Genomic DNA, 14,940 nt, shown 5'->3' on the forward strand with positions numbered 1-14,940 from the left:
AAAGGTAATGAAGAGGCAATGTCAGACTTTAAAAATGTGAGTTTTTTTCGACTTTAGTTTTTTCTGTATCATGACATTGCTGCCATCGTGGTAGGAAAGATATAATATCTATACTACACACAGTGAGCTGAAGAAAACACGTCCAGGTATGAACAATAATCAATGGCATTTCAAATGATCATAAATTTATTAAACTAAATTTACCATAAGTGTTCATACAGTAGCCTACTTAAACGTTAGCAAAAAGTGTTTACATAAGTCTTGGGGTTATGATGGAGAAGATTAAAAAAAAAGATTGAAAAGAAAAGACACATCTATGCACTGAAGATTTGATTTCTGTTGACTAATACACACATTAACCAATTGATACATATTTTTACCGAATGTTATAGTAATCTATACGAGCCCTTATTTGTTTTATCTCTCGACTCTATACTGCATGAAAAAGTCAGATGATCATCACCGACATGACCTCATAAAATATGATGCATTGCATAGGTTATATTACCCTACTGTAAAAGCTTGACTGTAAATGTATCAAGAATAACGATCCAGTAATGTAAGCGTCAAAGATGTGTTTTTCTGCATATGCAAGAATCCCCACTTTTTCTTATGCTGCTGATAATAAACTTTTAGTTAAGTTATATTTTAAAAGCAAAACTTTTACTTGAGTTTGACGGTGTTGCTATGCTACTTTTCTTAAGTAAAGAATCTGAATACATGTTTCACCATTGCAGCCTAATATAAAGTAGCCTTTGCCATATGTTTGCCATTGTACAGTAAATGTACCCTACAACCTACAATGCGTTGAAGTGATCATTCCGCTGTTTCCGATAGTTCTTGAATGCAACACAAAAACAGTTTGGAAGGAAGGAAACGCTTCAGCACGTCGCCTTGGAGACAGCTGCCGGAAGTAAGGACTGTTATGGTGAGAACAGCTGAGTCTTTAACCACTACTTAGTTTGATGTAAAGCACAATAAAGTAACATTATTATTATTTCGTGTAGCTAGCTGTTAGCACGTTCCTGACGCTGTGTTCAAATTGGCTCGTGTTGTGTCGCTTTAGTCTCGCGCACAAACTTTTGCTGTGATTTGTTCGCGCGCCTTTCCTCATAGTAAAATATGACAAAAAGATCAACTTATCTGCTGTATTAAGACATTTGTTTTTAATGTCAAGTGTTTATAAGTTGTTCCAGCAAACACCTGATACACAAACAGGACTTAAAAGGCACTTTAAACCTTTGTAAGTTAAACGTTTGCGTGAAGCGAGTGGTGAAGTGTTAGTAAAGCACTAGTCTATTTTAATGAACGCTTGTTTTGTGTTGTGTGTATGCCAATTATACATTATAAGACAATGGGTCTGGGGGGTCCTCCACTATAAATACGTTGTCGATTTCCTGTATTTTATACATAGGGTGGATCAGGGTAATGTGAGACATTGACTAAGGACAACTAGGCTCTAGTGCATTTATCTCTTTTTCTATTCAGTTCTTTTAAAGCTAACTGGTGTATATGCAACAAGGAAACATGTGATATTAAGTGTTGATATAATGTATTGGATTCATATATAAATATGGTAAACAAGTCAGAATTGCAAAAAGTGTCCCACATTACCCGAATCCACCCTACATTTAGGGACTATGGTTATACAAAATCCAAGAAATAATGAAGTTAGTCATAATGATGTATTCTGCCAGAAAGTATAGTACCACCTATTATGATACGTATTATTATGACTATGTAGCCTATGTGCCATACATGCTGTGAATGAACAAACCATATTTTGTCATTTATCTAACTGAACTTCTCATTTTCCTGGAGGTTTGAAAAGAAGTAAAAACAGAAGTGGGCACAAGTTCACTTAGATGGGCCGTCTGCCCTCATTCACCTCCAGCCCACCTTCACCTCCATCTAGTCTCTCTGCCTGGCAATGTCCCGCTCAGCCATGCCGTTCGTCAGTGTTGAGGCCACAGCCCCAGATTCTCTGTCCCTTCTCCACCAGCGCCTGTTGTTAGCCGAGGAGCAAGCTGAAGCTCTTATTCAAGACATTAGCTCACTGGGGGTTTCTAGCGACCAGATCTTGGGATCTACAGAGACAATGGTTGCCAGTCAACGGCCTGTGAGTCTACTGAAGATGCGTCAGGTCCTGGGGGATGAGGGCATGCCATGGCAACAGAGTGACTCTCTAGTGAGGCGAGTGTGTCGCATGGAAAGTCTGCTACACACTCTGAAACTCACCGTCTTTCATCTGGAGACTGAGAGAGAGATGAATCCCTCTCACACAGGTAACGGCTGATGTGTAATCCTATTAACTAAGACAGAGAAGATTACAAAAAACATCATTTATCCCACATATACAGTAGTGCTATGTTACAGCAGCAACTCATATCAGGATACAGCTGTGCAATGGAAATAGCTTATGAATAAATATGACACAAGAATTGTTGATATAATGTGAGAATACAAATAAAAAATGATGTCTAAATGTGAGATTAGTGGTGCAGAAATAAATAGGGAAAAACCGGAAGTTTTTTGTATTTTTGCCGGTGCAGCTCGTCTGGAGCAACAGCTAGCAGCACTGCAGCAGGAGAGTGCAGAGGAGCAGAAGGCCTCCTGTAGGATGGTGATGAAGCTCAGGGATCAACTTCACCAGGCTTACCAGGAGAGAGATGAAGCCTGTACGAAGCTGCAGCAGATGGGAGGGACACTGGAGACAGCTACTGCTGCCAAGGTAATAATATAAAGAAAAGAAAATACTACTGTTTTTGTACTTTTGACAATAATTTTTATTTGTTAGGATGATATTTTACTCAATATTTTCATTGTAGGCAGCACTTAAGAATGATGGTTACAGTGTGCAGTGTTATGGTGAAGGAGTGAAAATTGAATAGCTTTGAGGAAAAAACATTACATCATATTTATAGCTTCTGGGGTAATCAGATGTAAAGTGAATGGATTTAGACAATAATTAGAAGGAACCATTTTTAAATAATTCAATTTTACAACAATATAAAAGACAAACTTCATTAAAAAATGGGATATGCAAAAAAGGCAACACAGTAATAAAAAAGAAAAATTACAGCTTATTGTAGGATAAATATCATTAATTGAAGTAACATCATTATGAAGTGCTCCTGCCAATGATGCTGTTTTGTGAAATGCTGTGATAGGACGTGTGGCCAAAACAAAAAGTACAAAGAAGTACAATTAATATTTAACAAACTGCAGTCTTCTCTTGGGTTCAAAAGTCATTTTCTGCCTTCAGCATTCCACCCACTGTCTTACACATTATGCTGTCTAACCCAAACTAACCCAAGTTTGCTTAATCTTATTAGAAATACCTGCATATATGTATGCATATATGTACATACATGTATCAGCATTATGTATCATTTCTCCATAATATGTTTTCTGAAGCAGGAAAGCCAGGAATTAACTTAAAATTGAGAAAAATAATTTTATTGTGATTATATTACCACCACCTGTTATTTCACCATTTCTTGTTTATTGTGCTTTTGTTGAGGGATTTCTGTTTTCTTTCATTTTCCTTCTCTTTAGCCTATGTAACAGATATTTTTGAGGTTGTTGCAAGTAGACCTGTAAACTACAGGCATTTTCTTGCCAGGAAACACAAATTGCATAAGTGTGTATGATGATGTAAAATCAGTGGTGGTCATATCTTTCTGTACAGATGGATGTCGCTCTGGCTGCAGAGGAGCTGAAGATTCTTAAATTAGAGATGATTGAGAAACTGAAGGAGGTAAGTGTCTGATTTCTTTAGCAGTCAGAGCACTAGAATTCATTGTATGGAAATGCACTGATGGCATTTTAACACACGTGACAAATACAGTCTCTTGATCCTTATTTTAGCCCTTTCACACCTAGCACACCAACTATCAAACAATTACTCTATTAGCATTGACCAACTGAAAATGAACCACAGTAACAAACCTGTCTACTGTCCAGATGAAGGAGCAGATGAGGCAGGAGTCGGCCTGTTCCCACGAAGCCATGAAATCTCACTGTGAGCTTCTCCAGCGGGTTAAGGAGATGGAGGGAGTGATGGAGATGGAGAGGAGACAGGTACATCTTAAGAAAGCGGACTGAGAGACGAACATGTGTAAACGGCAGCTGACGTGTGCTGTTTGATTCTGGTCTCGCAGGCTCTGCTGTTGCAGTCAGATTGCCAGACGCTGAATGTGGAAGTCCAGACCGGCCGGCAGAGACTTGAGGAAGAAAGAGCGATAAGCAGGCAGCTCAAAGAACAGAGAGGTAAGGAATATCAAATCTGATGTGGCACAATAACACTGAATGCTGCTGTATGACTTTAGGGGGAAAAGGAGATGTAGATAATATAAATTTTACTAGCTGCCAGTGAAGAGTAGAACTATTTGGCATTTTTGCTTAATAAATGACTTGATCTACTTTCAAAATGATTTATAGGCCATGTTTTTGCAGGAGAAACAAGCTGAAAACTGAACTCTACCTTATTAATATTTCTCAGTGCTACAGATACACAAGATGTTCACATTTTGAACCACATTTACTTTTTTACAGAAATGAAGGACTCCCTCGTGTTTGAGTTAAAAACTGAACTGAAAGTAAGTCAAAAGAGAGAGCAATTCAGTCAATTCTCACCTGTGAACTCTATGAATGGATACGACCGTGCTGTATTTATGTTGCTGAATATTGTATGTGTGTGTTTCAGTGGCAGCAGAGAGAAAACAGTAAGCTACAGGAAGAGGGCAGAGAGCTAAGAGCTACTGTTGATAGAGTTCAGGTCAGAAGCTTTACAGTGTTTCCTACTGCAGGAATGTTTCTTTCTTCATTCCTTCTTTAAGCCATGCAACTGTTTTAGACTGTTTCATCACAGTCACCAAAGTAAAAGTTACAATGTGTTTTCCAGGCTTGAAAATATGACAGTAATGTTCAAAATATGTTAAATTATAACAACCCGAATAACAAATTTCCAAGATATATGGAGATAAAATGAAAATTTTGCTAAAGATTTCATTCAAATCTAACAACAGACACCTTATAATTTGTAAAGTTCTTTCATAAATTCAAATGTAATTACAATAACTGTGTAGGAACACTTTTTCCCTCTGGTTTTCAACTTTTAGTGAAATTTTCAGTTATTAAGTGTAATTTAACAGCAGTGTCTAATTTTCTGCACATCTGTTTATATGTTTATATTTTTATAAACAGACTCTGAACAAGCAGCTGCAGAGTCAGTGCTCACAGCTCAGTTCAGCCCTGCGTTCACTCACAGTGGAGAATGCACAACAACAGTCTGAACATCAGGCCAGCTTAAAGGTACACACACACACACACCACACACACACACACACACACACACACACACACACACACACATACATTCTGATGGACACAGACATGTTTCTCTCTGTGTCTTTAGGTCGAGAGGAGTCGTACGGTGAAGCAGCTACAAGAGCAAAACCTGCAGCTGGAGTCAGCCAGACGCAATATTCAGACTGAGCTGCAGGTGGTGCTCACAGACAAAGTAAACCTGCAGATGGAGCTGTGAGTTTGGCTTTTTACACACACACACAAACATACACACACACACACACACACACACACACACACACACACACACACACACAAACACACACACACACACACACACACACACACACACACACACACACTCACACACACACTTTTGTGTTTGCATAGACAAAGGTGTTCAGTCACAATGATTGTCTCCACCTGGGAAATCTGGTGCTGCTGGGTTTTTTTTACACTACTCTAATGCTGTAATTAAGATTGAGACAGCAGGAACAATTAACAGATGACAAGTATGCAAGTGCTCACAATATTGAATTTTATTGCAAGACTTACATAAGCAAGGTTTTATGTGGCAGAGTAAAGAATGTTAATAATTCCTTTTAATATAGCTGGACAATTTGAACTGAAATCAACATTATTCATAATGTGTCATATTTCCCATTGTTGCTATACATCACAATATTAGAAATGAAAGACATGGTTGTGGTCCTAACTGAATAGTAATGAATTCCTTTATGGTGATGATTAAATCCTTCATTTCTTTATATGATTATTGGTTGGCCTCATGACTAAACTAAAATAAACTTGTAAAATATATTGAAACAAACATTTTGCTGTGAATGAAAATAAAATGAATGTAACTCTACAAAGACAAAGACTGTGTTAATATTCAGCTCCTCAGCAGCAAAAAAAAAAACACCTGCAGCAATAAAAGTCGCTTTGATTGTTTGTAATTTTTGTTTTATATCATATTTTTTAAAGTACAGAGTTTTGGGTTGTGGCCAACAAATACAGATGTTTTTTTAAATAAACTCTCCAGATGGAACGGAGATAAAATGGGTCATGCATAATAAGCAGTGGTGAAGCATTGCATCTTTTACTACATTTTCTATCATATTTTCCAAGTCACTGCCTCATAAGAGATAGATTTGATGGGTTTTGGTGTGAGAGGAGTTAATATGTGAGAATAGCAGGGTTAGACAAATATATAGGTTTGCAATATCTCAGAATGACATTTGTCCTTTATTAAAAAATAAAGCCACTGCCGTCAAGTGTTTCTCAGAAGTTTCTCAGTTGTTGACTCTTTATTTAATGAAACTTGTCTCACTGTGCTGGTTATCTAAGCACCTAAAGCACTGATATGAGAGTCGGATTCAGTGGGGAGATTCATTATATGATGGTTTAAATTCTGCTCGCTCTGGGAAAACATTAATGGTCAAATTTGAAAAAATAAATAAATAAACTGAGACAAGTGGATTTTTTTAATGTACCTTTTTAAGAATAAATCTAAAATCTAATGAATAAAATCTGTCTGTCTTCAGAGAGAAGCTCAAAGGTGAACATGATCAGCTCCGACAGAGCTCCTTGATCGCACAGGAGACGGCGCTCACTCAGAAGGAACTGCTGGAGCGAACCTTTGAGAGGCAGAGGGGGGAACTGTGTGCGGCCAAAAAAGAGGAGGAGGCAGTTAAGAAACATCTGGAGGGTTTTAAAGCTGAGGTACATTCAACACATGCAACATTACTTTTTGTGTGATGGATGAGTACCATGTAGAGCAATCCCTCTTCTCTGTGTCTCTGCCCTCTCTTAAATCCATCTTTGAACACCAGTTGTGTCTGGTCGTCACTAAGCTGGAGGGTGAGCGGAGCAGTCTGGAAAACCAGCTAAGTGAGGCTAAGGTAGGATTTGCTTGTACCATGCCACATCATGAACTTCATGTATTCAGTAATTGATCATTACTGCTGTCTTGTGTCATGCTGGTGGTCTGTGAACCTGTACATGTCAGCTGGAGGTGGGATCCCTGATGTCGGCCTTACAGAGTCAGCGGGACGAAAACAAGAGGCTCATGGGAAAAGTGGTGAGAGACTGTTGTGATAATCTCCATCATTACAGCTGTCATTGATGATCTCCTAGTACACGGCACCTTCCTGCTCCTTTAAATGAGACACTGTGTCCAAACTTTTGACTGCTAATGCACAGACTATATTTTCACACACCTGCTTCTGTTGTTGTATCCAGCATGCTTTGCAGCAGACGGACCAGACACTGAAGGATCGCAACAGCAAAAACATGCTAGCCAATAAGGAAGGGAAACTAAAGGTACAAAACACACACAAAGCCATTTCTTCAGAGATTAAGACATAAATGAATAGTGAAACATGGGACTGTGTTTTTCAGAGTTGCACAAACATAGTGGCACATGTCTCCCTTAAGGACTTCTGTTTAAAATGCATTCAAGGTACATTGTTGGTTATGCATCAACTTTATTACTGAGATGTCTCACAGCTCACTGAACACTGAACTGTGAGTGTGTCCATATGAGATAATTGACTTAGATTAGAGTTTGACTGATGTGGTTTCTAAAATTTGAGGTTGTTGTATGAGTTGAGGTGCATGTACAAACATTTACTGCTTATATTTAAAAACATTAATTGTAATCGTTTATATTCATAAAATGTGGTCAAATATGACAAAAATTCTGGGATTATTCCCCCAGATCGAATTCCTTGCAGAGCTGTTGATTTTTACTATTACGTGACAATTAAACAGTGAAACGTGTCTTACTTGGTGCAGCCTAATATATTGTAGCTTTTACAGACTCTTACAGTCTAAACATTGGTGTGATCTTGATACATCCACCTAGTGGTAATGGCAGGAGCAGTAATGGCTCCTGCTTTTTCTTATAGATCGATGAGCTGGAGGTCTTGCAGAGTGTCTATGATCCTGCAGGGAAAGCTGTCAGTCAAACCCTGGAAAACATCCTGGTCTCTCATAACAGACTCCAACTGAAAAGCCAGATCCAGCAGCAGGAGCTGGGGGGTCAAGAGCAGGAGTTGGACACTCTCAAGAAGGACAGGTCAGAACGGCATGCTTAGATGGAGCGTCAGGTTTATTATGTTAGATCATATTGTATTTCTGGATCATATGAAACTGAGTAACTGGTGGTGTTTTGTGTTCCTCTGTGGCAGGCTGCAGGTCCAGAGAGACATCAGGAAACACCAGACAGAGGTGGAGAAACTTCAGCAGCTCCTGACATCTTCTCACTCCAAGAACAACGGAGCTGTAAGAACACACTGCTTCTTCATCAGATGCACTCATATAAAAAATGTGATATGAGTTATAAATGTAAGGGAATATAGGAATTTCCATATCACACCACAAAGCTGATTAGATTTGATGTTAATTAGGTTTTTGATATCTGTATATATCAACGTTGCACATATTTTGTTGTTATTCAAATGATAAAGAAATGACTTATATTCATCAGAAGTATATACTCGACAAGGTGACTGTAGATTTCTCCTACGCAGAAATGAATGAAATGGTCATGGCAAAGTAACATCATTTCAGACTGCAAATGTGAAAAGAACCAATGGAATTCTGGTCTAAATACAAAAGATGAAAGGCATAGTGTCATTGGGTCATGTAAAATAAAATGATTTCAGAAATCTCAAAATTAGGACTGCATGTGAAATATGTTTCTATTAAAATAGTTTGGCAACTATAGGCTGTATTTTTTTAAAATGAGATGGTTAAAAGGTTGCATACAGGAAGTTAGATTAGGGGACATTTTCTCATACAATCTGACAAATACATAATAATCCTCTGACACGACAGAATTTATTTAAATGATCTGGAGGACGAGTGGTTTGGATAATAGCTTGAAGTGAAATAGTTGGTCAGCTTTACAAAATGATCTCCCTTGAATCATCATGCACAGAAAGGTCAGTTAACTGTTAGATCCTGTTAGGTTTCAATAATTCATGAAATACCATAGCTGAGCTGTGAGACTGCAGATGAAACACACATATTTCTCCTGCTGATGGCTCCACATCATTAAGTGAAATAAACTTCACAGTCAACAAACGGTTGTCACATTTATTGATCAGAAGGTTTTGTGAATTTGGAGAGGTGCTTGTAACATTTACCTTACTGCCTATGTCAGCAGCAACTAACATGGGGCCTCAGACCCCCAGGGGACCCAAAAGTTCTGCACACAAAGCTTATGTACAGTTCTAACAATGCCCAATATACCCCAAGTTCACTGCATGTCAGTTAGTTAGTTTCAATTTGAATAACACGATTGAAAATATGCACCACAAAGGAATAACAGCAGCTGAAATGATCAGGGCCTGAAGGCAGGTGCTGCATTATGACCTAATGTTGCAGCCTTGCCAAAATCGAGTTTTAATACTTGTACTATTTTATTAATAATGTGCTGACATGACTCATATTCCTAAATACATTCTGGATTAATTAAATTACAACAAATGTGGGGGCATGTACTGCAGCAGAGGAGCACTGGTTCTAGTACATGACTCTGGGTAAAATATAATGAAGTTGTCATACTGTATGTAGTCTGTTGTGCTCCAAATAACATACACAATGCACAAAGAGGGGGGGGAAGCAAATGATCAATAAGGGCACACAGCCCTTTGTTCTGGGGCAATCTAAGTATGTACACAAAATGTATGTATAACTAAAATTGTATGTGTGTGTGTGTGTGTGTGTGTGTGTGTGTGTGTGTGTGTGTGTGTGTGTGTGTGTGTGTGTGTGTGTGTGTGTGAATCCTTTAGTTTGAGTCCTTGCAGAAGTCCTTGGACACAGCAGCAGTGGACAATAAGAGGCTGGCCAAGAGTCTGGAGCTGGCTGTGTCCACCAACAGCAGTTTACATAGCAGACTGGAGCAGGCCAGAGACCAGTACCAGGGTACTATCACACTGAGGTACACAGTCACAAAACATGTGTGTGTGTGTGTGTGACTTGATGTATGTATGTGTGATTAAGAGATCTAATACAGCATGTTATTGCAGAGATGAGGAGCTACGGGAGGCTCGGTCAAAGATTCGTCATCTGTCTGAGGAGCTGAACACTTTAAAGCAACAAATGAGGGAAGACTGCAAATCGTCTGTGAGGGCACTGCAGCGTGAAATCTCCGAGGTGCAAAATAATAGCAAACTTTCCATTTTGTCATATTGATTTTTGACACTGATGTCTTTCCACACTAAATGGTCACATCGATCTCACAGTTGTGGAAAAGACGTTCTAATAGGCCTTAAAGTAAAATTTGGAGGTGTCCAAAAACAGCTTAAGCTGCTGAGCGATTTGCTGAATGTAAATACTGGATGTAAATATTTGTGGATATACATAATCCTTATTGAGAAGCTAATTCTGACTGTGCTGTTTTCCTTTGATGTAATGTACAAAACAGTAGAGGCTGCCAAGCTTCTCATCTGTCTTTGTTTACTGCATCCATTCTTTCTCAAAAATTAATTAGCTAATATTTAATCAATGTGAAATTCATTTAAAAAATCCTACGCTCCAGATTTATGCTTTGTCATTATTATTTGTGTGTGTGTGTGTGTGTGTGTGTGTGTGAATTCTCCCGCGTCCTTCCCCCAGCTGAAAGTGACAGTTAAGGATTCTTCGAGCAGGTCAGGTGACCTGTCCGAGGCCAATCAAGACCTGCGTCGAAGGGCGTCTGAGCTCGAGCGGCTGGTGTCCAAACAGAAAGCTTGTATCAAAGAGCAGAAGAGCCAGCTGAGGCAGCAGCAGAAGAGTGGAAATTTACAGGACCACTGTGAGAAAGTGGAGGTAGAGTTACTTCACCCTACACACAGTAATCATGTAAATGTTAGAGAGGCAAGTCTGAGAAACAGTGAGTGAAAAACAATTCTCGCTTCTTCATCAGCAACTTTTTAGTTTCCATGAGTAGCAGCAGCAGCTAACAGGTTAGATATGAAGCGGGTGAGTAAATGCTGTTTGTCAGAATTAATTATTAATAATATTCTATAATATTATTAATAACATAACATATTGTTAGCAGTATATATATATATATATATATATATATATATATATATATATAGAGAGAGAGAGAGAGAGAGAGATAATATTATTGATACTTGTATTGTCCTTTTTTCTCTATTAAATCCTTGTGCAGAAACAGGAGAGATGGTTTGGATAGGGTTTGAGGCCAGGACAGGTACATGCAATTCATGATAGAAGAACCTTAAACATGAGTCATTTTCCAGATAACATTTTTGTATCATTTGGATTAAAGGTGAATCTTTTTCACAGAGCTTAAAGGAGAGTAGCAGGGATCAGCATGAGAAAGAGTCAGCTGACAGGAAGCTCCAGGATGTCAAGGTGGACTCCAAGCAGGTGAGTGTCTTCAAACAGTTTTCCCCTCTCCTGCTTTAACTTAGTATTGCCGTAAAAACCGGTGTATAAGTCGCACCTTAAACGCAATTTTTATTCATTTAAAAATGGGGTGTGTCCTATACAGTGGTGTGACCTATACACCTTTAAAATACAGAGAGAGGTTGGATCTGGATATGATTGTAGCTATGTAAAAGGCCGTCCACACTAATAACATTAACTATAACTATAAAGATAATGATGTGAGCGTCCACACTTATGAACTATAACGTCCTGTAAACAGCTGTGTAAAGCACGCGTGCACGCTCCAGCTGTGTCTGCGGCTAATTAAAATAGTCTATCGATGACCCGTGCTGATTCAATGTGTTTCAGTTTTTACAGACCAAGCTGACCCGACTAACAGCAGCAGATGTTGAAGCGTAATGAGTAAAAGCACACAGATGAGCAGCTTTTATTGAGCTGTGGCAGACACACAGTATGAGCACAGATCTGAAGAATAAAAGATTCACTAACTTTGTTGTTTTTCCTCTGGATGGAACAGAGGATGATGCTTTGTTTGACTCTGGGAGTGAGGACAGTGTGCTTGGTGAGACTTCCGTGCAATATTTACGAACAGCGACAGTTCTGATGAAGAGTTTTTGGGACTCAAGTTAGCATACAGGTATACACTGTATTACATATGTGAAGTTACTGTGTTCTTTTAAAATGATTATTTTAAACTCAGCCTAACCTGAACCCTGTCTGAGTTAACATACTGGTCCAGTTCAGCTAATCAAATCATCACTGGACCATTAACCATTAACCCAACACACTGTTCCAGGTGTAAAATGTTTGTTTTGATTGTGTTTCTAATAAAAGTAAATTGAGAAAGTTTTGGAGCATAAACATATGTGTTTAGAAATGAATAGCTACTGGTGCATTCAAATAAATCAGTCTTTAATAGAAAAGTGTTTTCCCCGCATGACACCTCCAAAATAGACTGCCACTTATACACTGGTTTTTACAGTATTTATTTTGTGTGTACTTATTTATTTATATATATATATATATATATATATATACACACATATATATATATACACACACATATATATATATATATATATATATATATATATACACACATATATATATATATATATATATATATATATATATATATATATATATATATATATATATATATGTATATATATATACACACATATATATATATATATATATATATACATATATATATACATATATATATATATATATATATATATATATATATATATATATATATACATATATATATATATATATATACATATTAATACTCAGTGACTTTTCAAGAGCCACTAATGTCAAAAAACACCTCTGGCTAAGTGTTTGTTCCATATGATGTCTTAATACTTCTGCATCTGACTCCAAATGTTAATATAGTCGTGGTCAGAATGAATAATATATTCTATTGATTTGTGGGAAAAGTGTAGCTTTTGAGCCACATTTCAGTTCAGACTTAAAATTGAAAATTGCATCATCAGCAAGTGACAAACTAAAACATTGACATTTTGGTTTTTGCTTATAGAAAAAGGCAGACAAAGTTTCAAGCATGATGACGAGGTACTGCGCCACTGAAATTCTCAGTGTTACATCCGTAATGAGGTTTCCCTTACTCCAGCAGATTAAGGAGGTTTGTTACGACCCAGCTCAATAAAGGAAGGGCAAGCAACATAAAACCAGATGCAATTGGTAAAATAAAATCATTTATTTACAAGGAACAAAAACACAAGAGAATAGCTACAAAGGAAAAAGGGCCTATGGGTGCTGTTGGGTTAGGGTTAGGGTTAATTAACTTGATCTTAAAGTAACAAAAACTAAAATAAAACCTTATCATCTAATTCTCATCAATGTCAATGTAATGTCATCCCAGCCTTACTGGCCCACATAAACCCAGAAACTCCAGTTGGATATCTATGTAACCTAACATAGACGCTGCCCAATTTGTGCTGAAACAAGACCCCTTTTTAACCTCCCAAACCAAAAAAACAGTCAAAACAGCTCCCCTGCTTCTCCCAATCTCCCTCTTATTAGTTTCACAACCAACTAATTGAATAACAAGGCCAACAATGTGTAGATTCTGTCCCCAAATGCACTATCTGCATGTATTTATGTACATGATCCCTTGATAATGTATTAATGTAAACTAAACTATGAATCAGTATGTTGGCATTGATGTTGTGAGCAAACCAATCCTACAATGCAAAGTGTCCATCTGTAGCATGACTGTTTGGACAGATGAGACGAGTCCAAGCAAATACAGCAAATATGGCCCAAGACCAAACCACTCTTTTGTGCTTATTGGTCCATTATAAATGATGATGTTTGATTCTTGCTGGGTTTTTGAAGGTTTTAAACAAGCGGGAAGCGGAGTGGGAGAGGTGGACGTCTACCATCCAACGCTGGGAGGCCAAGAGAGAGCTGGCTCACGTCGCTGGAAAACCCAGCCTGTGAGGACACAGCTGGTAACACACTGATAATGACACACACACATCCACACACACACACCCACCAAAACACACACAGACTTGAGCACCACAGTGATCCTTTGTATTTATTCAGACATCAAACAGTGACCAACAGCGAGGAAACGATAGCAGCCACACGTGAACCAGCAGCTGAATCAGATGTGTGTGTGTGTGTGTGTGTGTGTGTGTGTGTGAATTTTGATTAGAATTTCGAGTTGGTCAGCTTTGACCATGAGGGAAGGAAACATGCACTCTCATCAAAACCAACTGTACAACCATAACATCTGATATACGTCTCCACTGTACAAAGATTCTCATTGTTTTGTAGCAACATATTCTTTATACAAAAGTATTTTTTTTAATAACACTGTGTACAAATACTTGATTCTCCATTAACCACAGTTGTACTTTATTATGTAAAGAATGTTGGCTTCTGTTATTTGGTGAGTTAACTGTGAATATATATGATGTGACCTCATGCTCTCACTTCCACTTTGATTCCCGGCTCGTTTAAGATCATTCAGAGTTTATCGGGAAACGCAGGGACGTGAATAATCCAATAGCTGAGGTTCTTCCATTTCCAATGGAAAGGGGCTCAAATACTTGAATCAGTTGATGGCCCTGCCAAGAATTCCAGTGAGGAAAAACAATCTTCTCCTTTTCTGTCCAATGTTTGATCAATACACCAGCTCCGTTCTGTTTGTACTGTAGTCTGAGTTGAATGTAGATACAC

At 38.0% G+C, this 14,940-nt stretch overlaps 1 protein-coding gene across 2 annotated transcripts; it reads left to right on the forward strand.

The window, feature by feature from the left end:
• Window positions 1-1,828: 1,828 nt before the first annotated feature.
• Window positions 1,829-14,223, forward strand: ccdc150 (coiled-coil domain containing 150). Of its 2 annotated transcripts, XM_053320792.1 has the most exons (20): window positions 1,829-2,285; window positions 2,553-2,731; window positions 3,692-3,760; window positions 3,967-4,083; window positions 4,164-4,272; window positions 4,558-4,601; window positions 4,709-4,780; window positions 5,209-5,316; window positions 5,420-5,544; window positions 6,855-7,032; window positions 7,143-7,211; window positions 7,319-7,390; window positions 7,552-7,632; window positions 8,220-8,389; window positions 8,502-8,595; window positions 10,110-10,258; window positions 10,347-10,473; window positions 10,936-11,127; window positions 11,614-11,697; window positions 14,089-14,223. In XM_053320792.1, the coding sequence occupies exons 1-20, from the start codon at window positions 1,931-1,933 to the stop codon at window positions 14,191-14,193; spliced, it is 2,499 nt and encodes an 832-aa protein (XP_053176767.1). In that variant the 5' UTR covers window positions 1,829-1,930; the 3' UTR covers window positions 14,194-14,223. The 2 variants fall into 2 exon arrangements, with proteins under 2 accessions (XP_053176767.1, XP_053176768.1); XM_053320793.1 differs by lacking the exons at window positions 11,614-11,697; window positions 14,089-14,223 and adding an exon at window positions 11,225-11,278.
• Window positions 14,224-14,940: the final 717 nt, after the last annotated feature.

Source organism: Scomber japonicus, chromosome 6 (genome assembly GCF_027409825.1).
Source record: "Scomber japonicus isolate fScoJap1 chromosome 6, fScoJap1.pri, whole genome shotgun sequence".
NCBI lineage: Eukaryota > Metazoa > Chordata > Actinopteri > Scombriformes > Scombridae > Scomber > Scomber japonicus.

What these genes read in the sequence shown, in the direction of transcription:
- ccdc150 (XM_053320792.1), top strand. Translation starts at nt 1,931, where the DNA reads ATGTCCCGCTCAGCCATGCCGTTCGTCAGTGTTGAGGCCACAGCCCCA. An exon ending in ATAAGGAAGGGAAACTAAAG is followed by an intron (nt 7,633 to 8,219) that starts GTACAAAACACA and finishes TTTTTCTTATAG; the next exon opens with ATCGATGAGCTGGAGGTCTT. An exon ending in ACCACTGTGAGAAAGTGGAG is followed by an intron (nt 11,128 to 11,613) that starts GTAGAGTTACTT and finishes TCTTTTTCACAG; the next exon opens with AGCTTAAAGGAGAGTAGCAG.